General features: G+C 31.5%; 4 protein-coding genes across 4 annotated transcripts; all 4 read left to right on the top strand.

Moving 5' to 3' along the window:
- Window positions 1–821: 821 nt before the first annotated feature.
- On the top strand, window positions 822–1805 carry HELRODRAFT_177494 (hypothetical protein; the record flags this gene model as incomplete). The annotated part of the gene is made up of 1 exon (XM_009025688.1): window positions 822–1805. The coding sequence occupies one exon, from the start codon at window positions 822–824 to the stop codon at window positions 1803–1805; it is 984 nt and encodes a 327-aa protein (XP_009023936.1).
- Window positions 1806–15122: 13317 nt separating this feature from the next.
- Window positions 15123–15758, top strand: HELRODRAFT_85096 (hypothetical protein; the record flags this gene model as incomplete). Its single annotated transcript, XM_009025655.1, has 2 exons — window positions 15123–15255; window positions 15499–15758. Coding segments are annotated over 2 exons (393 nt in total), but the record flags the coding sequence as incomplete, so codon positions are not given.
- A 5953-nt stretch (window positions 15759–21711) lies between these two features.
- HELRODRAFT_177493 (hypothetical protein) lies at window positions 21712–22865 on the top strand (the record flags this gene model as incomplete). The annotated part of the gene is made up of 2 exons (XM_009025687.1): window positions 21712–21825; window positions 22509–22865. The coding sequence occupies 2 exons, from the start codon at window positions 21712–21714 to the stop codon at window positions 22863–22865; spliced, it is 471 nt and encodes a 156-aa protein (XP_009023935.1).
- Window positions 22866–23414: 549 nt separating this feature from the next.
- Window positions 23415–24086, top strand: HELRODRAFT_177492 (hypothetical protein; the record flags this gene model as incomplete). Its single annotated transcript, XM_009025686.1, has 2 exons — window positions 23415–23466; window positions 23791–24086. 2 exons carry the CDS (start codon window positions 23415–23417, stop codon window positions 24084–24086), a joined length of 348 nt encoding a protein of 115 aa, XP_009023934.1.
- Window positions 24087–24817: the final 731 nt, after the last annotated feature.

Here is a 24817-nt window from a genome sequence, read left to right as displayed (position 1 = left end):
CAATGCTCATTTTCGTTGATCTTGTTCACCAGGTTGCAAATACTGCAGTTGACTGGAAGAGAAAGTACAAACAGAAGATGTACAAAAAATTACGATAACGGCATATACAGGATAGACACCGAAAGAATGGCAAGCGCACAGTCTGCCGGCAAAGACTTAAAATACGTCAATGCATGGAAGAAATCTGGCCAGCGACCTGAATGACAAGACATATCTGAGTTCGGTTGGTCGTTAAAGAATATGTGAGAAGTTCTACTGGGTTAACGCTCGAAAAGATAAAGAAAGTTGGTGTCAAAAATGTAGTACGTGCGCAGCAGTGAAAACTCCAAAAAGGAAGTTGCGAAGAAAAATGCTAATCTATAATGTTGGTGTCGACATTATCGGACCATTTCCTAAATCAAATTTTTTTTTCGATTTGGATATTGTTTGAGTTGGTCGTAATTTCGTTCGCTCCGTATTTTTTCTAAACTTTGCTGGATATTCTCGAATTTTTTTCTTGAATTTGGGTTCATCAAATGGACAAAATTTTGCTGCATTAAATGATATAATTTTTTGTTAGTTAATTAATTGCGGTTAAATTAGTTTTATTTGTTTCACTTTATTCAAAATTCAATTATAAATAGTGTTTATTCGACGTAATAATAAAGATATAATTGTGTTAAAGGATTGTTTCCAAAAATGTATATTGTTTGTTTTGAATTTCTGTATTGCTTTGCGCTGCGTGAAATTTATTTTTTTTTTCTCGCAGACTATTAAACTGAACTAAATAATTTACCATTAAAAATATTATTTAAAATATCCTAATTTTGATACGTATCATCATGTCATCGACTAAACATCAAACATCAATCCCCGTCGAGTCATTTGAAAGTATTGTGGCCAAAATACTAGATAAGTCAAATGATCACACTATTAAGTGTTTCGACAATCTGCTTAAGAAATCAAACGAAAACCTTGAAAAAGTCATAACTCTGTCCAACAACATTCTTGAAAAGATATTTGAAAAGTTTGACTCCAGCCTGACGTTGGTTATTAAAAAGTCAAACGAAAATTTGCGCAAATCACTGGCTAACTCGGAGGGTTTAATGAGCAAACTTTTTGAATCAACATTGCTGCGAATGGAGGCTCTCAGTAATAGCTTCGAGCGAGCGGTCAAAAGTATGTCAGACGCCGTCACTGATTCGATGTGTCAACTTCACAATACTATGTCCACATTGTCCACCAGTGTTTCTGAGTGTCAGAAACAGGTATTGAAGCTTAACAAGACACCAATGATTGAGCAGATGACCAAGGCTCTGTGGATAGTTGAACGAGAGCGTAAAGAAGAGGAACGCCGAGCCAATAACGTGATCATTTCTGGTCTTGTGGAGCAATCAGGAATCAATGACAGAGATATTGTGTTAGATCTCTGTGAGAAACATCTGGCGATCAAACCACAGGTCGTTAAAACACGTCGTATTTGCAGGTCAAAACTATGTGTTACCTTGTCCGGACCATCGGCAGTAGATGATTTAATATCCTTTTCTAGGATCCTACGTTCAAAGCATGATACGAGGAATATTTTTATAAATTTTGATTTGTCAAAAAGACAGGCAGAACAAGCTTACATCAAGCACGACGCCTTGCCAAACCAGCCGGTGACAAATCTAAAGCGGAGGAGACTGACAAAGGACAGCCCTTTCGTTAAAATCAGGCCTCTTAGGTTGGCCTCAGCTAACGTCAGAAGCTTACAAAATAAAAAGAATGACTTAATTTTATTTTTATTGGATTATGATTCGGGTATTTTTTCTGTTGTTGAGACATGAGATGATTGTGACAGTTTGTTTTTACCTCACGGATACGTTTTTGTTAGAAAAGATCGTGGATCACGTGGTGGAGGCGTGGGCTTTATCATTAAAAACTCAATATCTTTCAAAGAGGTCATAAAACCAACTAAATACTCGCACATCGAAATAGTATCTATTGATATTACCATATCAACTACGCATCACCGCTTCATATCATACTATCGCCCTGGTGGTTTTGACAGGTCGGCTGATGATTATGCCACTGATAGCATACAATGCATTAGAGAGCTGTGTAGAGGTCATGTCAACTGTTTGTTAGGTGACTTCAATCTCCCACTCATCAACTGGACCAAATATTTTTCACCAAATAACTCAATTTATAATTCATTTATTCAACTTTTCAATGAACTTGGTCTGCAAAAACTGGTTGATCAGCCTACTCGAGGTCAAAATGTCCTCGACCTGGTACTTTCTGATGATTCCAGTTTGCTGGCTCAGTCCGCTTGCCTCAAGTGATCACAACATCATCACTTTTCAAATCAACTGTTTCCTCAACAACCCACCAGACGTCAACTCATTCATCAAAACGTACTCCTATGATTTTAACAGTGCTAATTATAATGATATAAATAATTATTTGTCTAATATAAATTGGAATTATCATTTTCAGCACTGTTTTAATGTCAATATGTGTTGGGACACATTCGAACAAATAATCAACCACGCAATATCGATTTTTGTTCCCAAAATTGGACGCAGTCAATCACCGTCTCAACATCAAGCTCCTAGGGCACTTCGCTTATTATACAAAACTAAACTTTATTTTTGGAGGAAATGGAGAACAAGTTCAAATCTAGTTGATAAAGAACAATATTTGAAGATTTCCTGTTACTGCTCCAACTTAGCCAATCTACACCGCAAAAATAAAGAAAACCAATTGTTGTCTAAAGCGAATGTTAAAAATTTTTATCGCTGTGTCAATAACAAACTGTTTTCTAAATCCTTGTTAATCAGCCTCCAAATTAACAATAATAATAACAACAATACAAATAGTAATATCAGCAATAATAATAATAATTTTGTTGTTGTTAATAACAGTAATAATAGTGATGGTAATAATAATGATAGTGGGAAGAATAATAATATTAATAATAAAAATAATGATAGTAATAACAGTGATAATAATAATGGTGATGTCAATATTAATAAAAATAGTAATAATAATGGTAATTATGATAATGTTAATAATGGTAATAATAATGGTAATGATAATTATATTGATGGTAACAATAATATTGATAATGGTAATGGTACTGGTAATAATAATGATAATAATAATGATAGTGGTGGTGATAATAATGATGGTGATAGTAATAATAAGACTAATAATAATGGTAATAGTAATTTTAGTAATGATAATCGTAATTGTTTTAGTAACAATAATTTATTAATAATTATTAATAAAAATAGTAATAATAATGGTAATTATGATAATGTTAATAATGGTAATAATAATGGCAATGATAATTATATTGATAGTAATAATAATATTGGTAATGGCAATGGTACTGGTAATAATTATGATAATAAAAATGATAGTGGTGGTGATAATAATGATGATGATAGTAATAATAATGCTAATAATAATGGTAATAGTAATTTTAGCAATGATAATCGTAATGGTTTTAGTAATAACAATAATAATGATAATGATAATAACAATAGTAATGATAACGGCAACAACATTAATCATAATAGTAATAATAATAATGGTAGTGATAATAGTAATGATAACAATAGTTATAATATTAATAATGATGATAGCAATAATGGTAATAATAATGGTTGCAATAATGATAACAATAATAGTGGTGATGATAATAATGGTGGTAATAATAATAATAATGGTAATGAAAATGATAATAATAGTAATAATGGTGATAAAAATAGTAATGATAATAATAATGGTAATAATAATGGCAAAAATAATGGTGAAAATAATTGTAACGATAATGATAATAATAATAGTAATAAAAATATTGATAGTAATGTTGATAGTAATGGTGATGTTCATAGTAGTAGTGGTGGTGATTATAATAGTAATTGTAATAACAATAGTAATAATAACGATGGTATTAGTAATGGTGTCTATAGTATTTATAATAATAATAATGGTATTAGTATTGACAATAATAGTAGTAAAAATATTAGTAATGTCGATGATAATAATAATAATGGTAATGATAACAATAATAATAATGATAGTAATAATGATAATAACAGAGTTGATAATAATTATAAGGTTAATAGACCAATATCACTTACCTGCTCATCTTGTCGGGTTGTGGAAAAAATAGTCAAGAACAATATAATATCTTATTTGTTAAATAACAATTTAATATCCAAATTTCAGCACGGTTTTTTGCCTGCCGGATCAATATCTACTAACCTCCTCAGATTTCTAAGCGATCTGTTATTAATTCGACAAAGAAAAGAAAGATGCGACACAATCTATCTTGACTTTCAAAAGGCCTTCGACTCAGTCTCACACACAAAGCTAATCTGGCATCGGCGGAAATTTGCTCGGATGGTTAACAGATTTTCTATATAACCGTTCACAGTTAGTCAAGATTCAAAATAAACTGTCCAGTCCAGTTGCAGTAACAAGTGGGGTACTCCAAGGCAGCGTTCTGGGACCCACCCTGTTTCTCATCTTCATCAATGATATTGAAGACTGCCTTTCATCTCAACATGTCTCTATGCTGCTCTTTGCTGATGATATCAAATTGTATGCCGGTTCATCAAATTCATTCCAACTGCAACAGGTCCTTAACGATATTATCGCATGGAGCATAAGATGGCAACTACCGCTTTCTCCTAACAAATGTTCTTTTTGCTCATTTCTACCATGTTCAAAAAATGTTACTGCCATAAATCAGTATGTGATTGATAATCACATTCTGACACCTGTCGAATATTTTAAAGATCTAGGTGTAATATTTGATGATAAACTAAGTTATAAACATCATATTAACTAACTATTAAATATCTTGCTATAGAAAGTTGCTGGGAATCAGTTGGAGACAAAAGATAAGAAACGATGCCATAAGAAAACAACTTGGAAGACAAAAAACTGTGTATGAAAGTGTCAAGGAAAGAAAGCTGGGTATCTTTGGGCACATCTGCAGAATGACAGACGACAGACTGATCAAAAAAGTACTGATGAGAAAGAGGGACTGGAAGAAAAAAGTTGGAAGACTTGTGAGGAAGTGGATGGATGAAGATGGCGAGGGAAAGAAAAGGATTTTAGAGAGATAGAAGAATACCATCGGCCTCAACGGTCCCTTAAGGGATTACAGAGGATCATTGAATGAATGAACAACATTGCGCATAGATCTTCTACCCGTGCTCGTCTTATTATTAAATGTTTTGCATCCAATGATAAAGATTTGCTCAACAAGGCTTTTTGCACTTATGTCCGTCCTCTACTGGAATATTGCTCAACTGTCTGGTGTCCTCACTATAAATATCAAATTATTAATGTCGAAAAAGTTCAAAGGAGATTCACTAAGGCCATTGCTTCAATCCACCATCTTCCGTATCTGTCTTGTTCACACTTTGTCAAAATACAAACATTGGAACATCGCCGATTGATTTTTGATTTATGTTTGTTATACAAGATACTTAACAATCTTACTGTTCAACATTTGAAAGATAATTTTGTTCCATCTCATTATTTGTCAACTCGTGGTCATGTCAAGAGACTTCGTGAATGCAACTCAAGCGGTAATATTACCAAATATTTCTTCTTCAACAGAGTAGTTCGAGTGTGGAATGCACTACCGGATGAAGTTGTCTCATCTCCAACTTATGATGTTTTTAGACGCAAACTACTCTCTGTTGACTTGAAGCGTTTTTTAACAATTGATCAATAAATTAATTTGTTGATTTTTGTTTTCATATAACAATCAATTATTGATGAAATATATTATGTATTTTGTTTAACAATGGATTTTTTTATACATTATCTGATGTTCGTATGTATTAATATTTCAAACACTACCGATCGTTTTAAAAATTACTTATTTTTCGATCTATGTATTAATGACAATGTTAGGAATAACTATGCAACTTTTTGTTTAATGTTTTTTTTGTTTTTTTTTTTGTGTTGACTTTTTTATCTGTTTGCCAATTGCCTAGCTTTATAACATTTCTTTTTTCTTCCTGATTGGGTAAGTGGTCCGTTGGGCCCTCTGCTCAGTTGTGTTAAATAAATAAATAAAAATGATGGAGATCGTTACATTCCGGTTGTAGCGGACTATTTTAGCAAGTGGTGGAAAGTGTATCCGATACCAAATCAGGAGGCTTGTACCATCGCTGAAGATATCCAACTACTGGGGAGATCATTTTTGGAAGAACCCCAGCTGATATAAAATATGGCGTACCACCTAAGACCTCACAATCAATAACAGATTAAGTGGACAATCTCAGTCAGCTGTTAAACAGTATCCACCAATACACGCGCCCGGAGTTAATAAAGAATAGTGAAACAACCAAGACCCGATACGATCAAAAGGGAAACACAGCGTTGTGTTTTTATTGAATTTGCGAGAAACGTTAGTGAATTGTTATTCGGAAAGCGATAGTTTCTGAATGATAATTCGATAGTTTGCGAACATTAACTTTTATTAGTAAAATTGATTAGCGTTGATTATTAATTATTGTTTTGTAAATAATTAAATCGGTAATTTGAAAGTTATATTGCCTTTATTTTTCACGGTGATTAAATGAACTCGTTGTCGACCGGCCAGTTATAACGGTATGTTAAAGTTACGTATGGAGAACAGAGACGAGCGCATACACGATGTATGAAAATGATGAGCTAACATAAGAGGCGCCATTTTATACATTTGGTGCCGTCTTTTTGTCGCCGATGAGCAATTTGATATCGTCCGATGCAAATTGTACATCATAGTCGGATGTATGGAGAAGTGAAGAAGGCGAAGACTTTTTATATTCCGTGAGCTGCAACAACTGGAGGCATTCATTTGTTCTTTGATTCATCCAATCGTTTGACAATTCAGGTATTCTGGTTAACAGGGACAGAAAGCAAAAAGATCATTGACGTCGTTGTGAGGGCGGTTCGCCATCAGCAAAAGTCCATCCGATCCGTGCATCGCTATTTGCCTATTGAGAAGTTCATCCAATCCATGCATCATTGAGTTCATTCGTTCGTCGTCATCGAATTCATTCATTTAAGGATCATCATTTCCACGGACCCACGGTCCCATCCAATTAATAATAAATTAAACTATAAATTTTAGTTAAACAATGTGTAATAATAGTAACAATAATAATAATAATAGCAATAACAATTAATAACGATAGCAACGATAATAATATTAAATATACTAAAATTATTGTTTGATTATTATTCATTAATATTTGAATTATTTGATTATTCATCATCATTATCAATAAAATTTGTAAAAAATTAACATGTACCGTTGTGTTTATATTAACAACAAATAAATAAAATACTAAAAATGAGTCAAAGTCAACGCTTGAGAGAAGACTTGCGAGCGTACGGAAGGGCCCGTGCATTCTGACCCTGAGATCGGAAGAAGATATTGTAGTGGCAAATCCCGACCAGAGAAGCGACCGCTATAAGAGGTGGTAGGTGTGCGGTATCGGCCGGTAGCGTGTACGATCGCCACGGCGCGGATGATTGACACCGACCCTAGCTTGTCGATGATCGAACAAATTTATACAGGTGTTTAAAACGTTTCTTGAAAACCTGTCGACTCATGTTGAATTTTTTCAAATTTACAGATAATGAGTTCCAGAATTTTTGCAGATGATAAAAAAATCGTTTCTTTCCAAAGCGTGACAAATTTAATTTTAGAAAGACAAGATCTCCATTGCTCTCAGTCGACTCCGATTTGCAATTCCTGAAACTAATTATAGTGGTTCTTTCAAATAAGTTGGAGGGTCATGAAACTGATTTAAAATTATTGAATTAAATATCAACGCAAATATTCAAATTTAGGACAAATTTTTAACATTGTGATATTCGTTGTATTAAAAAAATAAATCGTTATTTAAATATTGTGACGTTTTCTTATTTACATTATTGTCTACCTGATGCATTTTATATGTAAGACATGATCAGTAGTGGAGCAAAATCTTCTAGAAAATCTAAGAAAGTCGGGGAAAAAGAATATTTCAATGAAAAAACTGAAAAGTCAAAAGAATTAGATAAGGTATGTTAAATGATATTGAACATGTTTGGAATTAAATATTTAACTTCTGCATTTGTATTCATTTCAGCTTGAGATTCTTACCCATCGCGAAAGAGAAGGTGGTTTCAAAACTTTTTACACAAACTATATAAAATTATTGATTTTACTAAATAGAATCATTTTTGTAGCTTGTTAAAAGTTTAACTACAAATATTTTATAATAATAATTTAAAAAGTGTTTTCTGAAATAAAACACAACCATATAATTTTATTAATTAAAACTTAAATACATTTTGCTCACAAATTAAGTACCCCAAAAATAAGAGATAAATAAGATCCTATAATTTAAAAAATTTTTCTCCAGTTGAGATAGATGAATCGATTTTACTATGGTCGACTTGAAAAAAACCGTGGACTAAGTTGCACCACTTTAAGTAAAATGTATCGGAACCTTGGTTTAACAAGAAATGTAGAGAAAATAGCCGATATGGTCGGAAGTTAGAAAGAAATAATAAAAAAATCTTAGTAATATGACAAAAATGAACGGTACGGCCCAATGTGCCTAAAAATAAATGTTTTGTTAAAAAACGAAAACAACTTTTGAGCAGATTGATTAAATAAAACAAACGTGGATAACAAAGTAATCTACAAAATGTTGATAATAATGTGTCTCGTGATCTGACGTCTAAAAAATGGTTGATGTTTTTCTAAGAGAAAATTGAAATTATAAGATCATATTTTAGTGAATTAGGTAGTCAAACTTTGGTAATAACAAATTTATTTTAAAAAATTCTTTTTTATATTTCTCTGAAGAGTATTTTAATCTCTTGAAGATTAAAACACTGCGAGATTAAAATACTCATCCTTCGTTCACCAACCAAGACAAGTCTATCGGAAGCATATTTTTCCAAGAAAAAATTTATAATGTAAGATGATCTTTTGTGAATTAAATAGTAAAATTTTGGTGATACCAGAGGTGGACATGGGTCCATTTTTACTGACCCAACCCATCTCTCAATCAACCCATCTCAACCTGCCCGAAAATCTCAACCCAACCCGCCATCTCCACGAGTCGCATTTTTAACCAAATTTTCAAACTTTTAGAAATAATATTTAAAACTCAGAACTCAAAAATAGAAACTTATATTTGAAATAAAATACACTAGTACAGTAATCACACTGAAAGTGTCATAAAATAACATGAAAATTATTTAAAATTCAAATGTTCCTTATATTTAACTTAGTTTTTTCCCATTGATTCATAGTCACTGTTCCACAATGAGTGTAGGCTTTATCTATTTATCAATATCTATCATGGGAGCTCGACAACCTCATCCAATTAATTCCAGTTTTTCAACTTTCCGTGCATACAGACTTGATCAAGCATCTGTGACTGTGCGACCAACTGAACTGAAATCTCTTTCAGATTGTGCTGAACTGGCAGAGATGCATAAAACTCGTCTAATAACCTCTGAGATAAGTGTAGTCTTTGCTATTGTCTTTCCAGTAAGCTAGCAAAGAGGTGTGGTTGGCAGTGACATTCACGACTTTGTATCTAGCAAATTTTTCATGACCTGATAATAATAAGATACAGTTGATAAGATACAGCCATCCTGCTGGTCAGTAAAAGAATCAAAGCGTGCTTTCTTGGCTGGCTGAGTGTAATCATCTTCAAGATTCTGCTCTGCTCATGTACTAAAATGACATAAAAAATGTATAAACGTTAAGCAACTTGGCCAAATTGACCAAACATGTTTTACGGATTTTTTACTTTCACAAACTTAGCAAATTAAAATCACACAAACTTCTCAAATGATGCTGAACTTCTTTTGAAACTGCCATACTTGTAAATAAAAATAATTTTCTCGGTCGGAAAAAGTCAACTTTTGCCCAAGGGAACAATCACAAAAAAAGAGATCAAAGACACAACAATATTACCTCGATACAAAATACATCAAACATAAACTATGTTTGTTTAAAAATAAAAAAAAATGCAAAAATAAATTAATTATAATAATAAAAAATAAAAATGTTAATTCAACTCAATCCACGCAACTTCAAAAAATTTGTACCCAACCCAATCCATGGGTTAACCCAATCCATGCCCACCTCTGAGTGATACCAGGATTTTTTCATAAAATGAATTTTCATAATTCTTTGAAGTTACAGAATGCGAGATTAAAACACTCATCCTATGCTCACTAACCAAGCTAAGGCATGTTAATTGGATGCATATTTTAAAAAATATTGAGATTTATTCATTACTTTCACGCAGTGTTGACGTAAGTACTCAGAAAATGTACTTAAGTATAAGTACCAATTACTCAGTAAAAAATGTACTTAAGTATTTATATACTTATAAGTATTAAGTAATGTAGACAATTGAGTACTTTGTACTTAAGTACTAAATACAAGTACCAAGTACTTGTCAAAATTAAATCAAAATGTTATTTATTTATTTGAGATACACTTAAGACACTTTATTTTCAAAAAGTTTATTTATTAAGTCACACACAGTTCAGTTTGTTCTTTTTTAGCAGCAACAGAGTCTCAAATCATCACACAGTCTATTTCTTTTTGGTGTAAGAATTAGTCCAGATTGACTGAACAAACGTTCAACGGGAGCCGATAATGGCACAGTTGTGCTGTATTTTAGAAACAATCTTGTTACAGTAGGATACCCGATTAACGTTAATTAAAGTTTTTAACTTTTATTTATTTATTTATTTAAGAGAAACGGCTCGGGTGAACCCCTTGCCAACAGTTAAAATGATCGTTGTCTCGAATAATTCAGAATCATCATAGCAAAGTTCAAACTTAAATCAATAAAGTCCTAATCTAGTAAAAAACGTTCAAATTAAATTAATAACAAAAGAAATTCAAATAAGCATAAAATTTCAAATCTGTGAAAAATTATTCAAATTTAAAACGAAAAATAGTTCAAATGATAAATTAAAATTAAAATTCAACAAAATCAAACTATGTCAAACATTCTGTCACCATAGTAAGAATCTAACATCACTTTGAAGGCATTCACAGAAGGTGCGTTCACCACTTCTTCCTGTAACTCGTTCCATGGTTTAACCACTCGATTTGAAAAGTAATATTTTCTGTAATAATCTTTTCTGGCCATACATGAACTTAATTAAAGTTTTTAATTATTGTTATGTAGAATATAATAGAGACATAAGTTTAGAATAAGAATAGTTGGTAAGATAGCACCAAAGTATGACTCCACAGAAGCTGCTTCTCCTTGGAGCTTGTCAAGAGCTTGTAAAATCGGTCTCATTAGTTCTAACCCTTCGCTGAGAAAATTCAATTCTATATTGCTAAACTTCGGCAGCTGCAGACGCTCCACCACAATATTCACGTTATCTTGTAAACTATGTATAATATTATAGCTGTCAAACTCAGAGTTCCAGCGTGTTCCATTCGGTTTGGAAATTTTTCTTCCCAAGATCTCATGCACAACTTCAGCAGCTTTTGAACTCTGGTGGGATGCACTGTTGAGTCTGACACACTTACTGGAGACAGGTACTGGAGAGAGGTGTATACATTCTTTTATAATTGCCATTATTAATCAGGGCTTTGCTTGCATCAGTTGTAGCCAGCAAGTTTAGAGTGTGTGAGAAACAGGAATGATGAGAAGGAAGATAAATTCCTGAATTGTCATCTGTATTATATTCCACAAATTTCTCACTTATATTAATATGAATAGCTTCTTCTTCATCAGCCTGAGAATCATCAAAAATGCCTGGTTCAGCAAATTTCTTGAAAGCTTTCAAGAAATTACTGCCGAAGTCTGTTACAACATTTACTATCTTGGATGAATCAAGATCAAATTTGCTGTGAATACTTGTGAATTATGATTGCAATTCTGTCATAAGAATGTGTTCCACAGAAACGACAAAAGGCGATTGCAACGCTACTACGCTTAAAATCACCAGGATCAATCCAGTGGCAAGTCACACCAATGTAACTGCAAGCCTGTTGTGTCCAAATGTCAGCAGTTGTACAAACATATTTGCATTTTCTTTAACAATCTGTTTCATGTTGTTAAACCACATCTCCAGCATACCTTTTAGTGTTTCTGTACACATCACATTCTGCAATTTTTTCATTTTTAATAATTATTAGTAATTTTTACTGTTATAATTTTATGTAGCATTTTTTCCATTAAGATTAATATTTAGTTAATTCTTTTTTCCTTTTCCCGGTCTCTGAAAGAGGTCTTTTTTGAAAATTTCAAAATCAATATTAAATAAATTAATTAAATGTAATTAAATTGTAATAACTGTAATAATTGTAATAAAACTAACCTTGTCAGCAAAATTTTGCAATCACAGACTTTAGATGTGACCTTAAAACATTTAAACACAGTTAAATTTTTTCAATACGATTATTGTTCTAATGATGCTTTTTCAGCAATGATTGAGGAAGCCAAAATATTAGCAATTGAACTGGAAATTTGTGAAAGATTCGATGATGAAAAATTCACACGATTGAGGAAGCCAAAATATTAGCAATTGAACTGGAAATTTGTGAAGGATTCGATGATGAAAAATTCACACGCGTGGGCAAAACCGACAACTTTCATATGATAAAATTGAACAAAGTTTAGAGTATCTTTTTACAACTAGATATTATTGGCATATTAATTAAAACAGTAAATGGTACACATCTTCCATTATTAAAACATAACACGTTATTTGGGTTTTAAATGATAGATTTACTTAGTTATTAGCAGTAAATGATTGATTTACTCAATTATTAAAACATATTACGTTATTTGTTTTTTTGAACAATATAAAAGACATGAATGTAAAGGATGACAAATTGTTAAAACACTGTAAGGACTTACAATTGGCGCTAAATCTGGTATCAACGAATGGAACTGTGGGACAAAACGAAAGCTATATGGAAACTTGTTGATCCTTCAAAGAGCTATCCAAAAATGTTTTGCAATATATTTATTCATCGAAATTTGTCGAAGTACTTCTTAACCTTTTGATAGCTCTTTGTATTGTTTTAACGTTACCAATCACAGTTGCTAGTGCCGATAAGTATTTCAAATTTACAAATAATAAAATCGTATTTGAGATCTCAAATGTGGCAAGATCGTTTGGTTGGCCTTTTTACCATTTCAATCGAAAAAGAAATTGCTGATCAATTGGATATGGGAGAATTGATAAAAAAATTTGAATTTAAAGCCAGAAAAATTCATTATTAAATACAATTTAGGTATATAAATTAATAATTTGTTAACGTGTTTTTTAATATGCCTTGATTTGTGAGAAATTTGTTTTCAAATGACTTTTCAAATAAAGTAAAATGAGATTGAAGTTAGAATAATCAGATTTTTTATTTTTCAAATAAAACATTTTTTATTCGCATGTTACCTATTCACAAAAGAGTTCTAGAACCGGGCTTGGCCGATGCTTTAAGTATTTTTCATGATAATTTAAATTTATGTTCTCGAATGCTTTACAAAAAAAAAATCTGTTAGTGAATTTCATTAAATTTATTTTGATTTACCGGAAATCAACTAAAAATGACACCTTGTTATTTTTAATAAACGAATAACAGTCTTGTTTATTATTTGCTTACCAAACCAAGTTTTTATGAAAAACTGCAGCTGCGCATGCAAAAAGCTACCAGAACTAAACAAGAACAACATGCTTATAAATTTCAAACTAAATGTTTTTGCAAAATTTTACAAATGGAGAATGTTATTAATTTTAAAAAAATTAAATTTTTTTCTAAGAAATTTTTTAGGATCGTGTTTTTTAGTTGGCCGGCGAGATGGCTCAGTGATTCAAATGCTCACTGAGTCAAACATCTCAATGGCTATCATATACTCAGCGTATATGATGCGGTGCTTGCGCGTGCACATAAATATATGTGTACGTCGTGTGAAAAGAATAAATAGCCTTTGTGGCGAAGATGGCTGCTTCAAATCAATGAAGATATGAAGAACATAATCTATATATGCAACGTGGTTCTGCGTATGTCAGAGCTGCAATAATAAAGACTAAAAAAATTATGCATAAAAATATGCAATCATCTTTCATTTTGAAAATAAAGGCTAATAATGTGAATAAAAACACAATTTTTTTGGTATATTTTAAAATATAAATAATTTTACTAAATAAAGAGTTACATTGACTGATGACAAGTGTTTTTTAAAGTATTTTTTATTTAGTAATATTAAAATTGAATTTTTTTTCTGATAGTTGGAATCCGGAGTCGGAATTTTAGGAGGGGCCGGAGTTTCTATTTTTTTATCCGACTGTTAAAAACTACTACTAAAAAAGATCCACAAAAAATATTTTAAACCAGTCAATGTAATTGTTTTTTTTTATTAAAATTATTTTATATTTAAGTTTCAAACTCTACTGAAAAATAATGATATAATTTTTTGGCATTATCATTCGTGCCTAAAAAAATAAGCGTTGCTTTTTTGGTGCCTCGCAACGCGAGTATGCAAATTTTTTAACAGCACTAAAATGAGAAACATGTCTAGATTTTCTGTTTTGAATTAACTCTAATATTTTCATGGTTTTGTTTCAATTCAGTCTGTATTATAATTATAAAAATTGAGAAAAAAGATACAACAACCTTCAACGAAATTAGAAAGATTGAAAACTGTTGAAAAAATTGAATTTTGTGAAGTACTAAGAAAAAAACAATGAAACATCAAAATAATTAAGGTACCAAAACGCTATCATGATGTTAGTCTTAAGAAATAAACTCAAAACACAACCATTTCATAAAATTACAGCTTGTTCAATTTGAAATGTAGGGAATATTTAAGAGCTTATGGTAATGTGGCAAAAAATAAGCTGGTGACCCTTTTTTCTTATAACGTTATTGTTTGGTTGATTTTCTGCATAAAAACGCTGTTCTAGGCAAAAAAACTGGATCTATTTAATATCTATAATCTATAATAACAGTTTTTGTTTTCGCATGGTAAAATAATACTTTTTAATCGCAATATATATAGCTTTTTGCATTTTTGTTTTTGAATTTGTTTTCTAATTTTTTAACTCATTTTTAAATTGATCTTTTTTTTATACAATTTTTTTAAGCTGCGAAACAAATATTTTCTAAATACGAAGACCCCACAAATGGTTTGGTGTCGGTGTCGAACTTGGCAACCATGCTTCGCTCCTTGGGCCAGAACCCAACCGACAGCGACATTGCATCTATGACTTATCAACTTAACGGTTAAAAGCTTATTAATTGAAAGCAATTTTTACGTACTTTATCATTCTCCACTAGTGATTCAAAAGCATGTAAAATATCCCAAATACAATGCGCTAAATTAACATGCTTAGTGAGATTAAACACCACATTAATAATATTTTAGAACATAGAAACACACTGGTACACTGGTACGGAATAATTATTTAGGAGATAAGCTTTACATTTTCCAGCAATGCGACCACGCAGTGCGATGCCTACTTCAGATGTTTTGCTCAAGTTTGACGACTTTTGTCTGATTTTACTAAGAAATGCTAAAACAAAAGAAGAAATGAGAGCAGAATATATCGAAGCTTTTCGACTTTTTGATACAAACAATGATGGGTTCGTATACGCGACAGACATACGAAAGATGATGGAGATTGTAGGAGCTAATTATGATGAAGCCGAACTAACAAGTTTATTCCGGGAATATGATAAAAATATGAACGGTCAAATATACTACGAAGGTCATCGTTATAATTAAATTTTTAATTAATAAATCTCATAAAATAAATTAATTTTTTGTTAAAACTTCAGATTTTATTTTAAGAGTGGTTGAAGAAAACATTTTCAGTGACCAAAGAATATAAATGGTTAAGAATTAACAAGCATTTTTCGTGATAATATATATATTTATTTCCAAGATATCTTTCAGTAATTTTAAATAATATTGTTGTTTTTAGATATACAAAATACTACAAAATTTACCTAAATTTAATGGCACTTTCACTCTGAAATTAATTATTTGTGTGAAATACGTTTTTTGTGTGAAACTATTCTAAAAGTTAAATGGAAAAATTTTTGAAAAACGAAAAATAAAATCCATTCATATATAAACACGGGTTGGACAAAATCAGGATTGCATAAATGGACAAAATGCATAAATAACTCACTTTTCAGATCAGTTTACTAGTTAGACGGTAGAATGCCATAACTCCCGTCGTCATTGCGCGATGACCTGGTTCGAAAACTATTTGTTCAAAAAGGAAAGGCTTTGTTACGCCTTAAGCTTATGTTGCGTTGCTTGCACATACAGAGTGCGTGTGGATGTTAGAGCCACTATGACGCATAATAAAATTTTTGGAATATATTTTGATCAAAAACCAACTTTTAGACCTTCCGTTGCATAAGTATCAATCAAAATGGCAAAATTTTAAAATAAAATTCTTTTTACAGAGAAAAAATATGAATAATTTATATAACGATATTTACACATCACATGTAGACTCATTTTGTAGACCTTGAAAAAGCATTTGATCGAGTTCCCCGTGAAGCAATCAGGTGGAGTCTACGTCGACAACTCATTCCAGAATCTTGTTCGACTTGTTCGACTTGTGATGGAAATGTAGACTCTCGTCAGCACAACGGTTGGAAACACAGATGCATTTGACATCGGCGTTGAAGTTCACCAAGACTCGATTTTCAGTCCACTGTTATTTATAACTGTGATGGAAGAAATCACAAAACCGATACGCACTGGTGACATTTGGAATCCAACAAATACTGATGATATCGCTTTAACGTCTGAGCGGAATGCAGCACAGATGTTTGAAGATTGGAGCACCAGACTCTCCGATCATGGATTCATAGTCAACATCAGCAAAACCAAAGCAAGAAACACTGGTGAACCCATGCAATTCACAGCTACTGGACGATTGCCCTGTTCAGTTTGTAAAGCTGGTGTAGGTAACAATTCAATCAAGTGTCAGCAGTGTAATCAGTGGGGTCACAAACGTTGTTCAAAAATAATTGGTACTTTATATAAAGTGTCCAATTTTGTTTGCCCTGCTTGCATCAATCACACAACAACAAATACGAAATAGCAATGAAGGTAGAGAAAGTCACATCGTTTCAATATCTAGGGGATGTTCTGGATTGTGCTGGAACAGCTGAAGCTGCCGTTCGAGCACGCATACGTGCAGCCTGGAATGAATGGCACCTCCTTGCCTCTATATTGATGCGGCGTGATATCTCACTACCACTACGATCAAGACTTTATAAATCTGTGATACGTCCGGTCTTGTTATATGGTGCAGAAACATGGCCAATGACAACCAAACTGGAACAACAACTTCAACGAACATGCTCCAATGGATGCAACGAATTAGTCTGAAGGACCACATCAAATCTACCGAAATCCTGCGTCGTGCTGGTTTAGATGATATAAAGGACAAATGCCGGCAACACCGTCTGAGGTGGTTTGGTCATGTCAAACAAAGTGGAAGCAGTGCCATAACTTCTCATGCAGATGTTGAAGTACCTGGCACACGTCCCAAAGAAGTCCTGGTCGCAAACAATCGAGCAAGACATGAAAGCTCTAAATTTAAATGAAATAGATACAACTGATCGTCTAATTTGGCGCAAAAAAATTGATGGCAAAGAAAACAACGTCCCACCTCGGGGGAACTGGGTCTCTGGACGCTAAACGAAGATTGATTGATATGTAAACTATGTACTATAACATTATTTTGTCAGACTCGTTCCATTCGATAACCAATCCGATTATAATGACGATGAAAAGAACAATCCGGATGGTTCATTTTCCAAGCAAATGTCTCATCAATGTGAACTTTATATAGCAACTTATAATTTATGTTTCGACCAATTAAGTTTATATTTCAACGCATCATTTGCCGTTAGGCAACTGTCAAAAAACTTCCCACTCTTTTTCATAAATATAACTTTTGTGGTGAACAAAAAAAAATGTTAGACAATTTTATCTAATCAATCTTTAAAACAAATATTTTACACATTAACACTTTTCTGAACGTGTTAGAATATGGAACAACTTATTAAAAAACAATTTTTATTATGACGGTCAATAACTATTGCGCATTTTAAGTGTGAATTGGAGGGGTTTTTGTTGAAGAGTGCTAGGAACTAAAAAGTTTATTTGATTATGCTAATTTTTAATAAAAAAATATAGGCCAACCTGAAAACAAGTTTACCAAACTTATGTGAACAAATCTAATTTTCACGTTTTCAAGCAGATGTTTTACTATAGTTTTTCAATTCTCGCTCTTTCAGTCAGATAATTCTATCATAAACTTTCGCGTTCTCAAGCAGATCTAATCATAAAATGGTAACAAAATTAAAATGTTTGTAATTCGTTATCACTCAAACTATTCAAAATATTTTTGCATTAGCATTTTTACACATATGCACTTTTTTGTCATAATAAAGGAAATGATTGAAAGTTTAAATTTTCCAACCGTAGATTGTACAACATACATTGAATGCTAAAATTTTTTTCGTTAAATAATAAACTTCAAGCAGATAATCCATTATAAATTTCGCGTTTTCAAGCAGATCTATCATAAAATTGAAATCCCCTGGCACAAATATTAACTTCGTTATCTGACATTTATAGCCCGGAATCTTGCATCCAAATCTTGCTAGTAAAATTAAAATATAAACGATGCTCAATTTTCAGTTCCTGTTAATAGAAGTATGCGATCATGGAAATATACAAAGTCGGATCGTCGTTTAAATTAATGGATGTGTTTAGTTAAAAGGTTAAAGGTCATTCTTTTGCACTTCTTCATGAGGTATTAGCGAAAAACACACAACATTCTTTGTATTCGAACCCAGTCACTGCAAACAGCAAGACCAGGCACGTTTAATCATTGAGTCATCACATTATTATGGAGGTTGTAGTTGAGGTGCATAAAGTGTGGAAGTGATAAGATCCTGGGTACGGACACCGTTCACATATATCCATTATTATTTACCGATTTCGTGATTAGATTTTTTTGACTAAATCAATTAAATGTATCTCATAAATAATCTGTTTGAATGTTTTTTCATTGTGTTAGTCAAAAGGCTCATTGCCTGCGCTCGCTGACAATTTATTAATACTAATTTTGCTTAGTGTACGCTTTTGAGTAAATTAAAAAAAACACGTCTAAAAGTATTATACTTTATTGCAGTAATAAGAAACAGAATTGAGAATGTAAAAACCCAAACAGTGAAAACGAACAAAAATTAAATTATTAACTGTACCTATATACACACATCCACACACACATATATATATAATTATGGTTGAGACTGTCGTAGATACAATTGTTAAGAAATATTACTGCATTCAATGATATTTCTTAACGAATATATATTATATATATATATATATATATATATATATATATATATATATATATATTGCCCACTTAGCATTAATTAACTTTTTAAAAATGCACTCAACGATATGGAATTGTTTAAAATCGTATTTATTGAGAACTAGTGACATAATTAGGCTGGCTAACAACGTTGTTTTGGTGTAAACCCCATCTTCAGAGCCTTTTATGAGATACAAATATTAAAATAAATGGAAATGTAAACCATATAAAATAAAATTAAATTAATACCTAAAATGTTACGTGTTGTGATTTAAAACAGGCGAAATTAAACATAGTAATATATGAATAAATAATTTGAAGAGTTACATTAAAAGCAAAATGTAATACAAATTGTAATGCAGATGATAGCTTTATTAGCAAGCCAAATTATGTTAAGGATTGCCAAAAAAAGCTTTTTCTGTATAAGATAAAAATGAATAAAAAAGTAAATAACAAATTTTTTCTATAGAAATAAGTTAAAAAATAATGATAAAAATACGATACGAAATATTGAACAAAAAACTGATCAAAGATGAAAATGCAGTGATATTTCTTTACAATTTTATCTAAGACAGTCTTAACCCTAACATACATATATATTATCCATCTATTATATGATGTATATGTATATATATATAAATATATATATATATATATATATATATATCTGCTGGTAGACCAAATTCTTAACATTATGTAATAAATTCCACCCATTTATTAGTGATTATCAACTTATATTCGAATTTTTCAATTTGTCAGTAAATTTTTATTGGCAAATTTAAGTCTGTTCAAAATTAAAAGTTTCAATTTTTATCGATAAAATTAAGTTCTTTAAAAATTGAAACTTTCAATTTTGAACAGACTTAATTTTGACAATTTGTCTTAGTAAATTTTTATCGACAAAATTTAGTCTGTTCAAAATTGAAAGTTTCAATTTTTAAAGACAAAATTAAACTCGTTCAAAATTGAAACTTTACTAAATTTACTAAGACAAACTGAAAAATTCGAATATAAGTTGATAAACACGTGAAATTTATTACATAATATATATATATATATTATGTATATATGTATATATATATATAAGCTTAAGACATAAAATTTAACTTATATCTCAATGAACAAGAGTTTATTTGGTAAAATACAAAACAGCGTATTCTATGACGTTCGTAGGCTTGTCAATAAGAAGTTGTTGCAAAAAATCAGCAATTAAGTTTTTCCACCCAGGATATTTGTAATTGTACTTCAAAAGATTTCCAATTATGTGCTCCTAATAAAATCAACAAAACAACTGCTACACTTTTAAATTGCATTAAGTCATAAAATTGCTCTAGATCACCTTTTGGCATTTGAAGATAGAAAGCATTTCCATATCACGTTCCCAGTCGAACTTTTTCAACATTTTAGATTCGTCAACAAAATATTGTGATGCTTTTAAATAAATAATAACAATAGTATCAATACTTTAGCCATTAGATTTAATTATACCATGATTTTATTGATTACAGACCAAAAAATATACATAGAAAGTACTAGATGGTAATACAACAAACCAAATTGTCTAACAATATAAGTTTCCAGATTAAAAAAAATCAAGCATATCCAAAAACAGATGTAGGATCAGATCAGCTGGTACAAAATTCTAGTCTTAAACAACAAAAATAAAAACCCCAAAAGATTCTATGTAGAAAATGGTAGATTTTCAACGCAGATGCTATTGCAGAGGCAGAAAATAAAAGAAGTACGGGAGAAAGATGATTAGATTTAATTATAAAAACAGAAGAGGAAATTGGTTGTAAAAGATGCAGTAAACAGGAACGGATCAGAATCAATATCAGTGTAATGATTTGTACAGTGCCCATATCGACGGACTTCAGAAGGATTATAAAGAAAATGATAAAACTAAGCAAGAAAAAATTGTAAAAAGTAAAACTGAAAAAAAAAAACAGAAAGTACTACAGATAAAATAAAGCAGCCAGAGAGAAGGTTTCTCAGTGCCATGAAAACTCAATGAATGAGACATGCACAAAAATGGAACGTGCACTTGACGAGCTGAGTCAACTAAGGCTTTTGAAAATATTATGCACAACTGAGCAAGACATTAAGTGATATGTTAAAAGTGAAAAAAGCCTCTGCCCAAATTTGACCCAACGGTATACTTTTGAGATCCAAAAATACAAAGGTTCTAAGCCACAAGCTTCGAGAAACATGACATTAACATCAATGCAACTTTTTTTGTCTTTAAAAGGCTGCAAATAAAAATAATTTTTGTGTTTTCGTTTACCAAAAGCTGAACCTTCTTTCCGGATAACGTGAAACATGTCTAATTGTCTATTGATAGCACAAAGCAGCGTGGCATTCAGCAAAATGGACAAATTTTGTATTAAAACCCTGGAATTTATCATTGAAAAAACTTTAGCCCTCTCAAACATAGTTTGAATGCATACACATCAGAGGTGCCAACGTTCGCAAACTTTTCAATAATAATTTAGTTCTTTTAATAAATTTACAATTATACATGATAGATTGTGTGAAATTGTTGATTTAAAAATTTATCATCCAAAACCGCAATTTCACAAGAAATCCGAAAATTTGTAACTTTATAAACGCGTATTGTTTAAAAATCTAAAAAAGCAAAATGATACTCAAAGATTTTTATTAATTTTATTCACAGTAGTATTTGCAAAAATAAGTGTTTTTTAAGAATCATACTTAAACATTTATATAAATGTAAAAACTGTTTTTTCTCTTATCATTTCTTTGAATAAATTCGTTAATAATTGAATCCAAGTTCATTTCATTTGCCATATCCTTGTTAAAATGAAGACTAGAAATGGAATTGAGTCGTTTTTGTCCCCACTGTCGATCTTAAGTATGTTTTTTAACCTTCTAAGCTCAGAAAATAACCGTTTAGCAGTGGCGAAAGTCGTATCAATCAATCAATCAATCAATCAATCAATCAATCAATCAATCAATCGATCGATCGATCGATCGATCGATCGATCAATAAATCAATCAATAAATCAATCAATCAATCAATCAATCAATCAATCAATCAATCAATCAATCAATCAATCAATAAGCTTGTAAAGCGCTATTTCCGCGATGTTCAACAGCGCTCCTCAATGTCTTTTGAAAACAGATGGGTCTTAAGATCCGCTCTAAACTTCGTAAGTGATGGAGAAGTAGTCAGAGAAGTAGGTAGAGAGTTCCAGAGAAAAGGGCCAGAAAAAGCAAAAGCAGATTTAGCAAAAGAGTGTTTAACACGAGTTAAAAAGAAGCGAGAACAAGAAGACGATCGTAAACCGGGGCGTTTAGGTTCAATTAATATATCTGATAAGTATTTGGAAAATAATTTACATTGTAAACATAAACGTGCAAATTTTAAAAATTATTCTATATTTTATAGGGGGCCAGTGCAAGAGAACATGGAGATATATGAAAAAAGAAAGGAACACGAGCAACAGAGTTAAAAGCTTTATTTAAAGGATGGAGTATAGAATCAGGAAGACCATAGTAGAGCGAGTTACAATAATCAATCCTAGATAAGACTAACGAAGTAAAAAGAAGGAGAAGAGTAGGATCATCAAGAAAAGGCAATAAAGTGTTTAGACTTATTAAAACAAATTAATTAAAATTTAGAAGGATTATGTTTAAAAACAAGCGGTAATTGAAGAAAGACATAGAGATAGATTATGAAGAACACCATTGAGATTAGATGAAGGAAAAGAAGTATAAATATAAGAATCATCAGCATATAGTTGGCTAGAGAAAGGAAAGTTTTTAATAATACGATGTAGTTCAGAGGTATAGGGTATAAATAGAAGAGAGCCAAGGATAGAACCCTGAGGTATTCCGAAAGTAAGAGTAGAGGAGTTAGAAGTATAATTATTGAGAACAACAGAAGAAAAACGATTACAGAGTTAAGAAGAAAACGAAGATAGACAAGAATCAGTACATAAATGTGCAAATTTTAAAAATTATTCTATATTTTATAGGTAGCCAGTGCAAGAGAACAAGATATGGAGATAGATGAGAAAAGAAAAGGGCACGAGCAACTAGACGAGCAGCAGAGTTAAAAGCTTTACCTAAAGGATAGAGTATAGAAACAGGAAGACCATAGTAGAGCAAGAATCCTAGATAAGATTAACGAAGTAACCAGAAAAAGAAAAGTAGGACCATCAAGAAAAGGCAAAATTTTTTTCATTCTACGTAGATGAAAGTAAGAACTTCTAGCAACATTATTAATCTGAGAAGAAAGAGACATACTAGAATCAAAGATAAAGCCTAGACTAAGAAACTTGTGAGAAACATCAAGAGTTTTAGAATCAGGTAAGATAATAGGAAGAACAGTAATTGAGTATTTAGATTTATTAAAATAAATTAATTCAAACTTAGAAGGATTAAGTTTAAGACACATAGAGTCAGATCAAGCGAGAATTGAAGAAAGATATAGAGATACGGTACGGAGTTGTTACGAGCTCAACGACGACAAACGTAAGGTAGCGAACGAAGTAGTTATCTGTTGCGTTGGAGGATGGCGAACGAAGAAGTTGCCTTTCAACGTAACAACCACGTTAGTCGGTTGGGTAAAGCACAGGTGGTGCAATATTGGTACAGAAGACGGCTGGAACCGAAGGAGTCAACCCCACATAACACCAGTGTTCGAAGGATTCTACATTGTTGTCAAGTGAAGAAGTTGAAACAGTATCCGCTCGTACGTGGTCACAGCACTGCATACTAACCTCGAACTTTAACTTTTATTTTGGTTTTCTTTATTGACATTGTATATTTATTTGGTATAGTTTTCAGTTTACAGAATAAAATTTTTTTGATTTGTGTCTACGTCTCAACCTTGCCGTAAGAACCCGCTACAACCACCATAAGAAGAATGAGAAGATGATAGAAGATCTTTTGGAGGTCTAGAGAGTTCAAGAAAGCTGTAACCATCAGTAGCAAAAATAAGAGAGGGAGAGTTAGATCCTCGGGCCAAGTTTCAGTAAGGAGGAAGAGAATATTTGATGGATATAGAGCGATTTTTTATTAATTGATCTTATGTTAATATTAAATAGTGAAATTGTAGAGGTAGGTTGGATATCGGTACTTTTAAATCTAGTTATATTTAAATTAATAGAATTATTATTCTTATCATTAGTATTAATTACATTAGAGTGTGGTTTAATAAAGTTATAATACTTGCTATTAGTATTATTATTATTAATATAATTATTGTTACTAATTATATTTATTTCTTTGTTAGAGTTAAATTTATTGTTTTTATTGTTATTATTAGCCCTAAGATTAAAGTAGAAAATGCGCCGCCCGACTACTCTCACCGGAGACAAAGGAGTGTCAGAGAGGCTAAGAGAAAGTCTCTCTAGAGTAAGACATAATAATATTTACAAGTTATAGAAAAAGATTAGAA

Source organism: Helobdella robusta (genome assembly GCF_000326865.2).
Source record: "Helobdella robusta unplaced genomic scaffold HELROscaffold_43, whole genome shotgun sequence".
NCBI lineage: Eukaryota > Metazoa > Annelida > Clitellata > Rhynchobdellida > Glossiphoniidae > Helobdella > Helobdella robusta.
The sequence above is the reverse complement of the archived record's forward strand: the minus strand, read 5'-3'. Positions and strand labels throughout refer to the sequence as shown.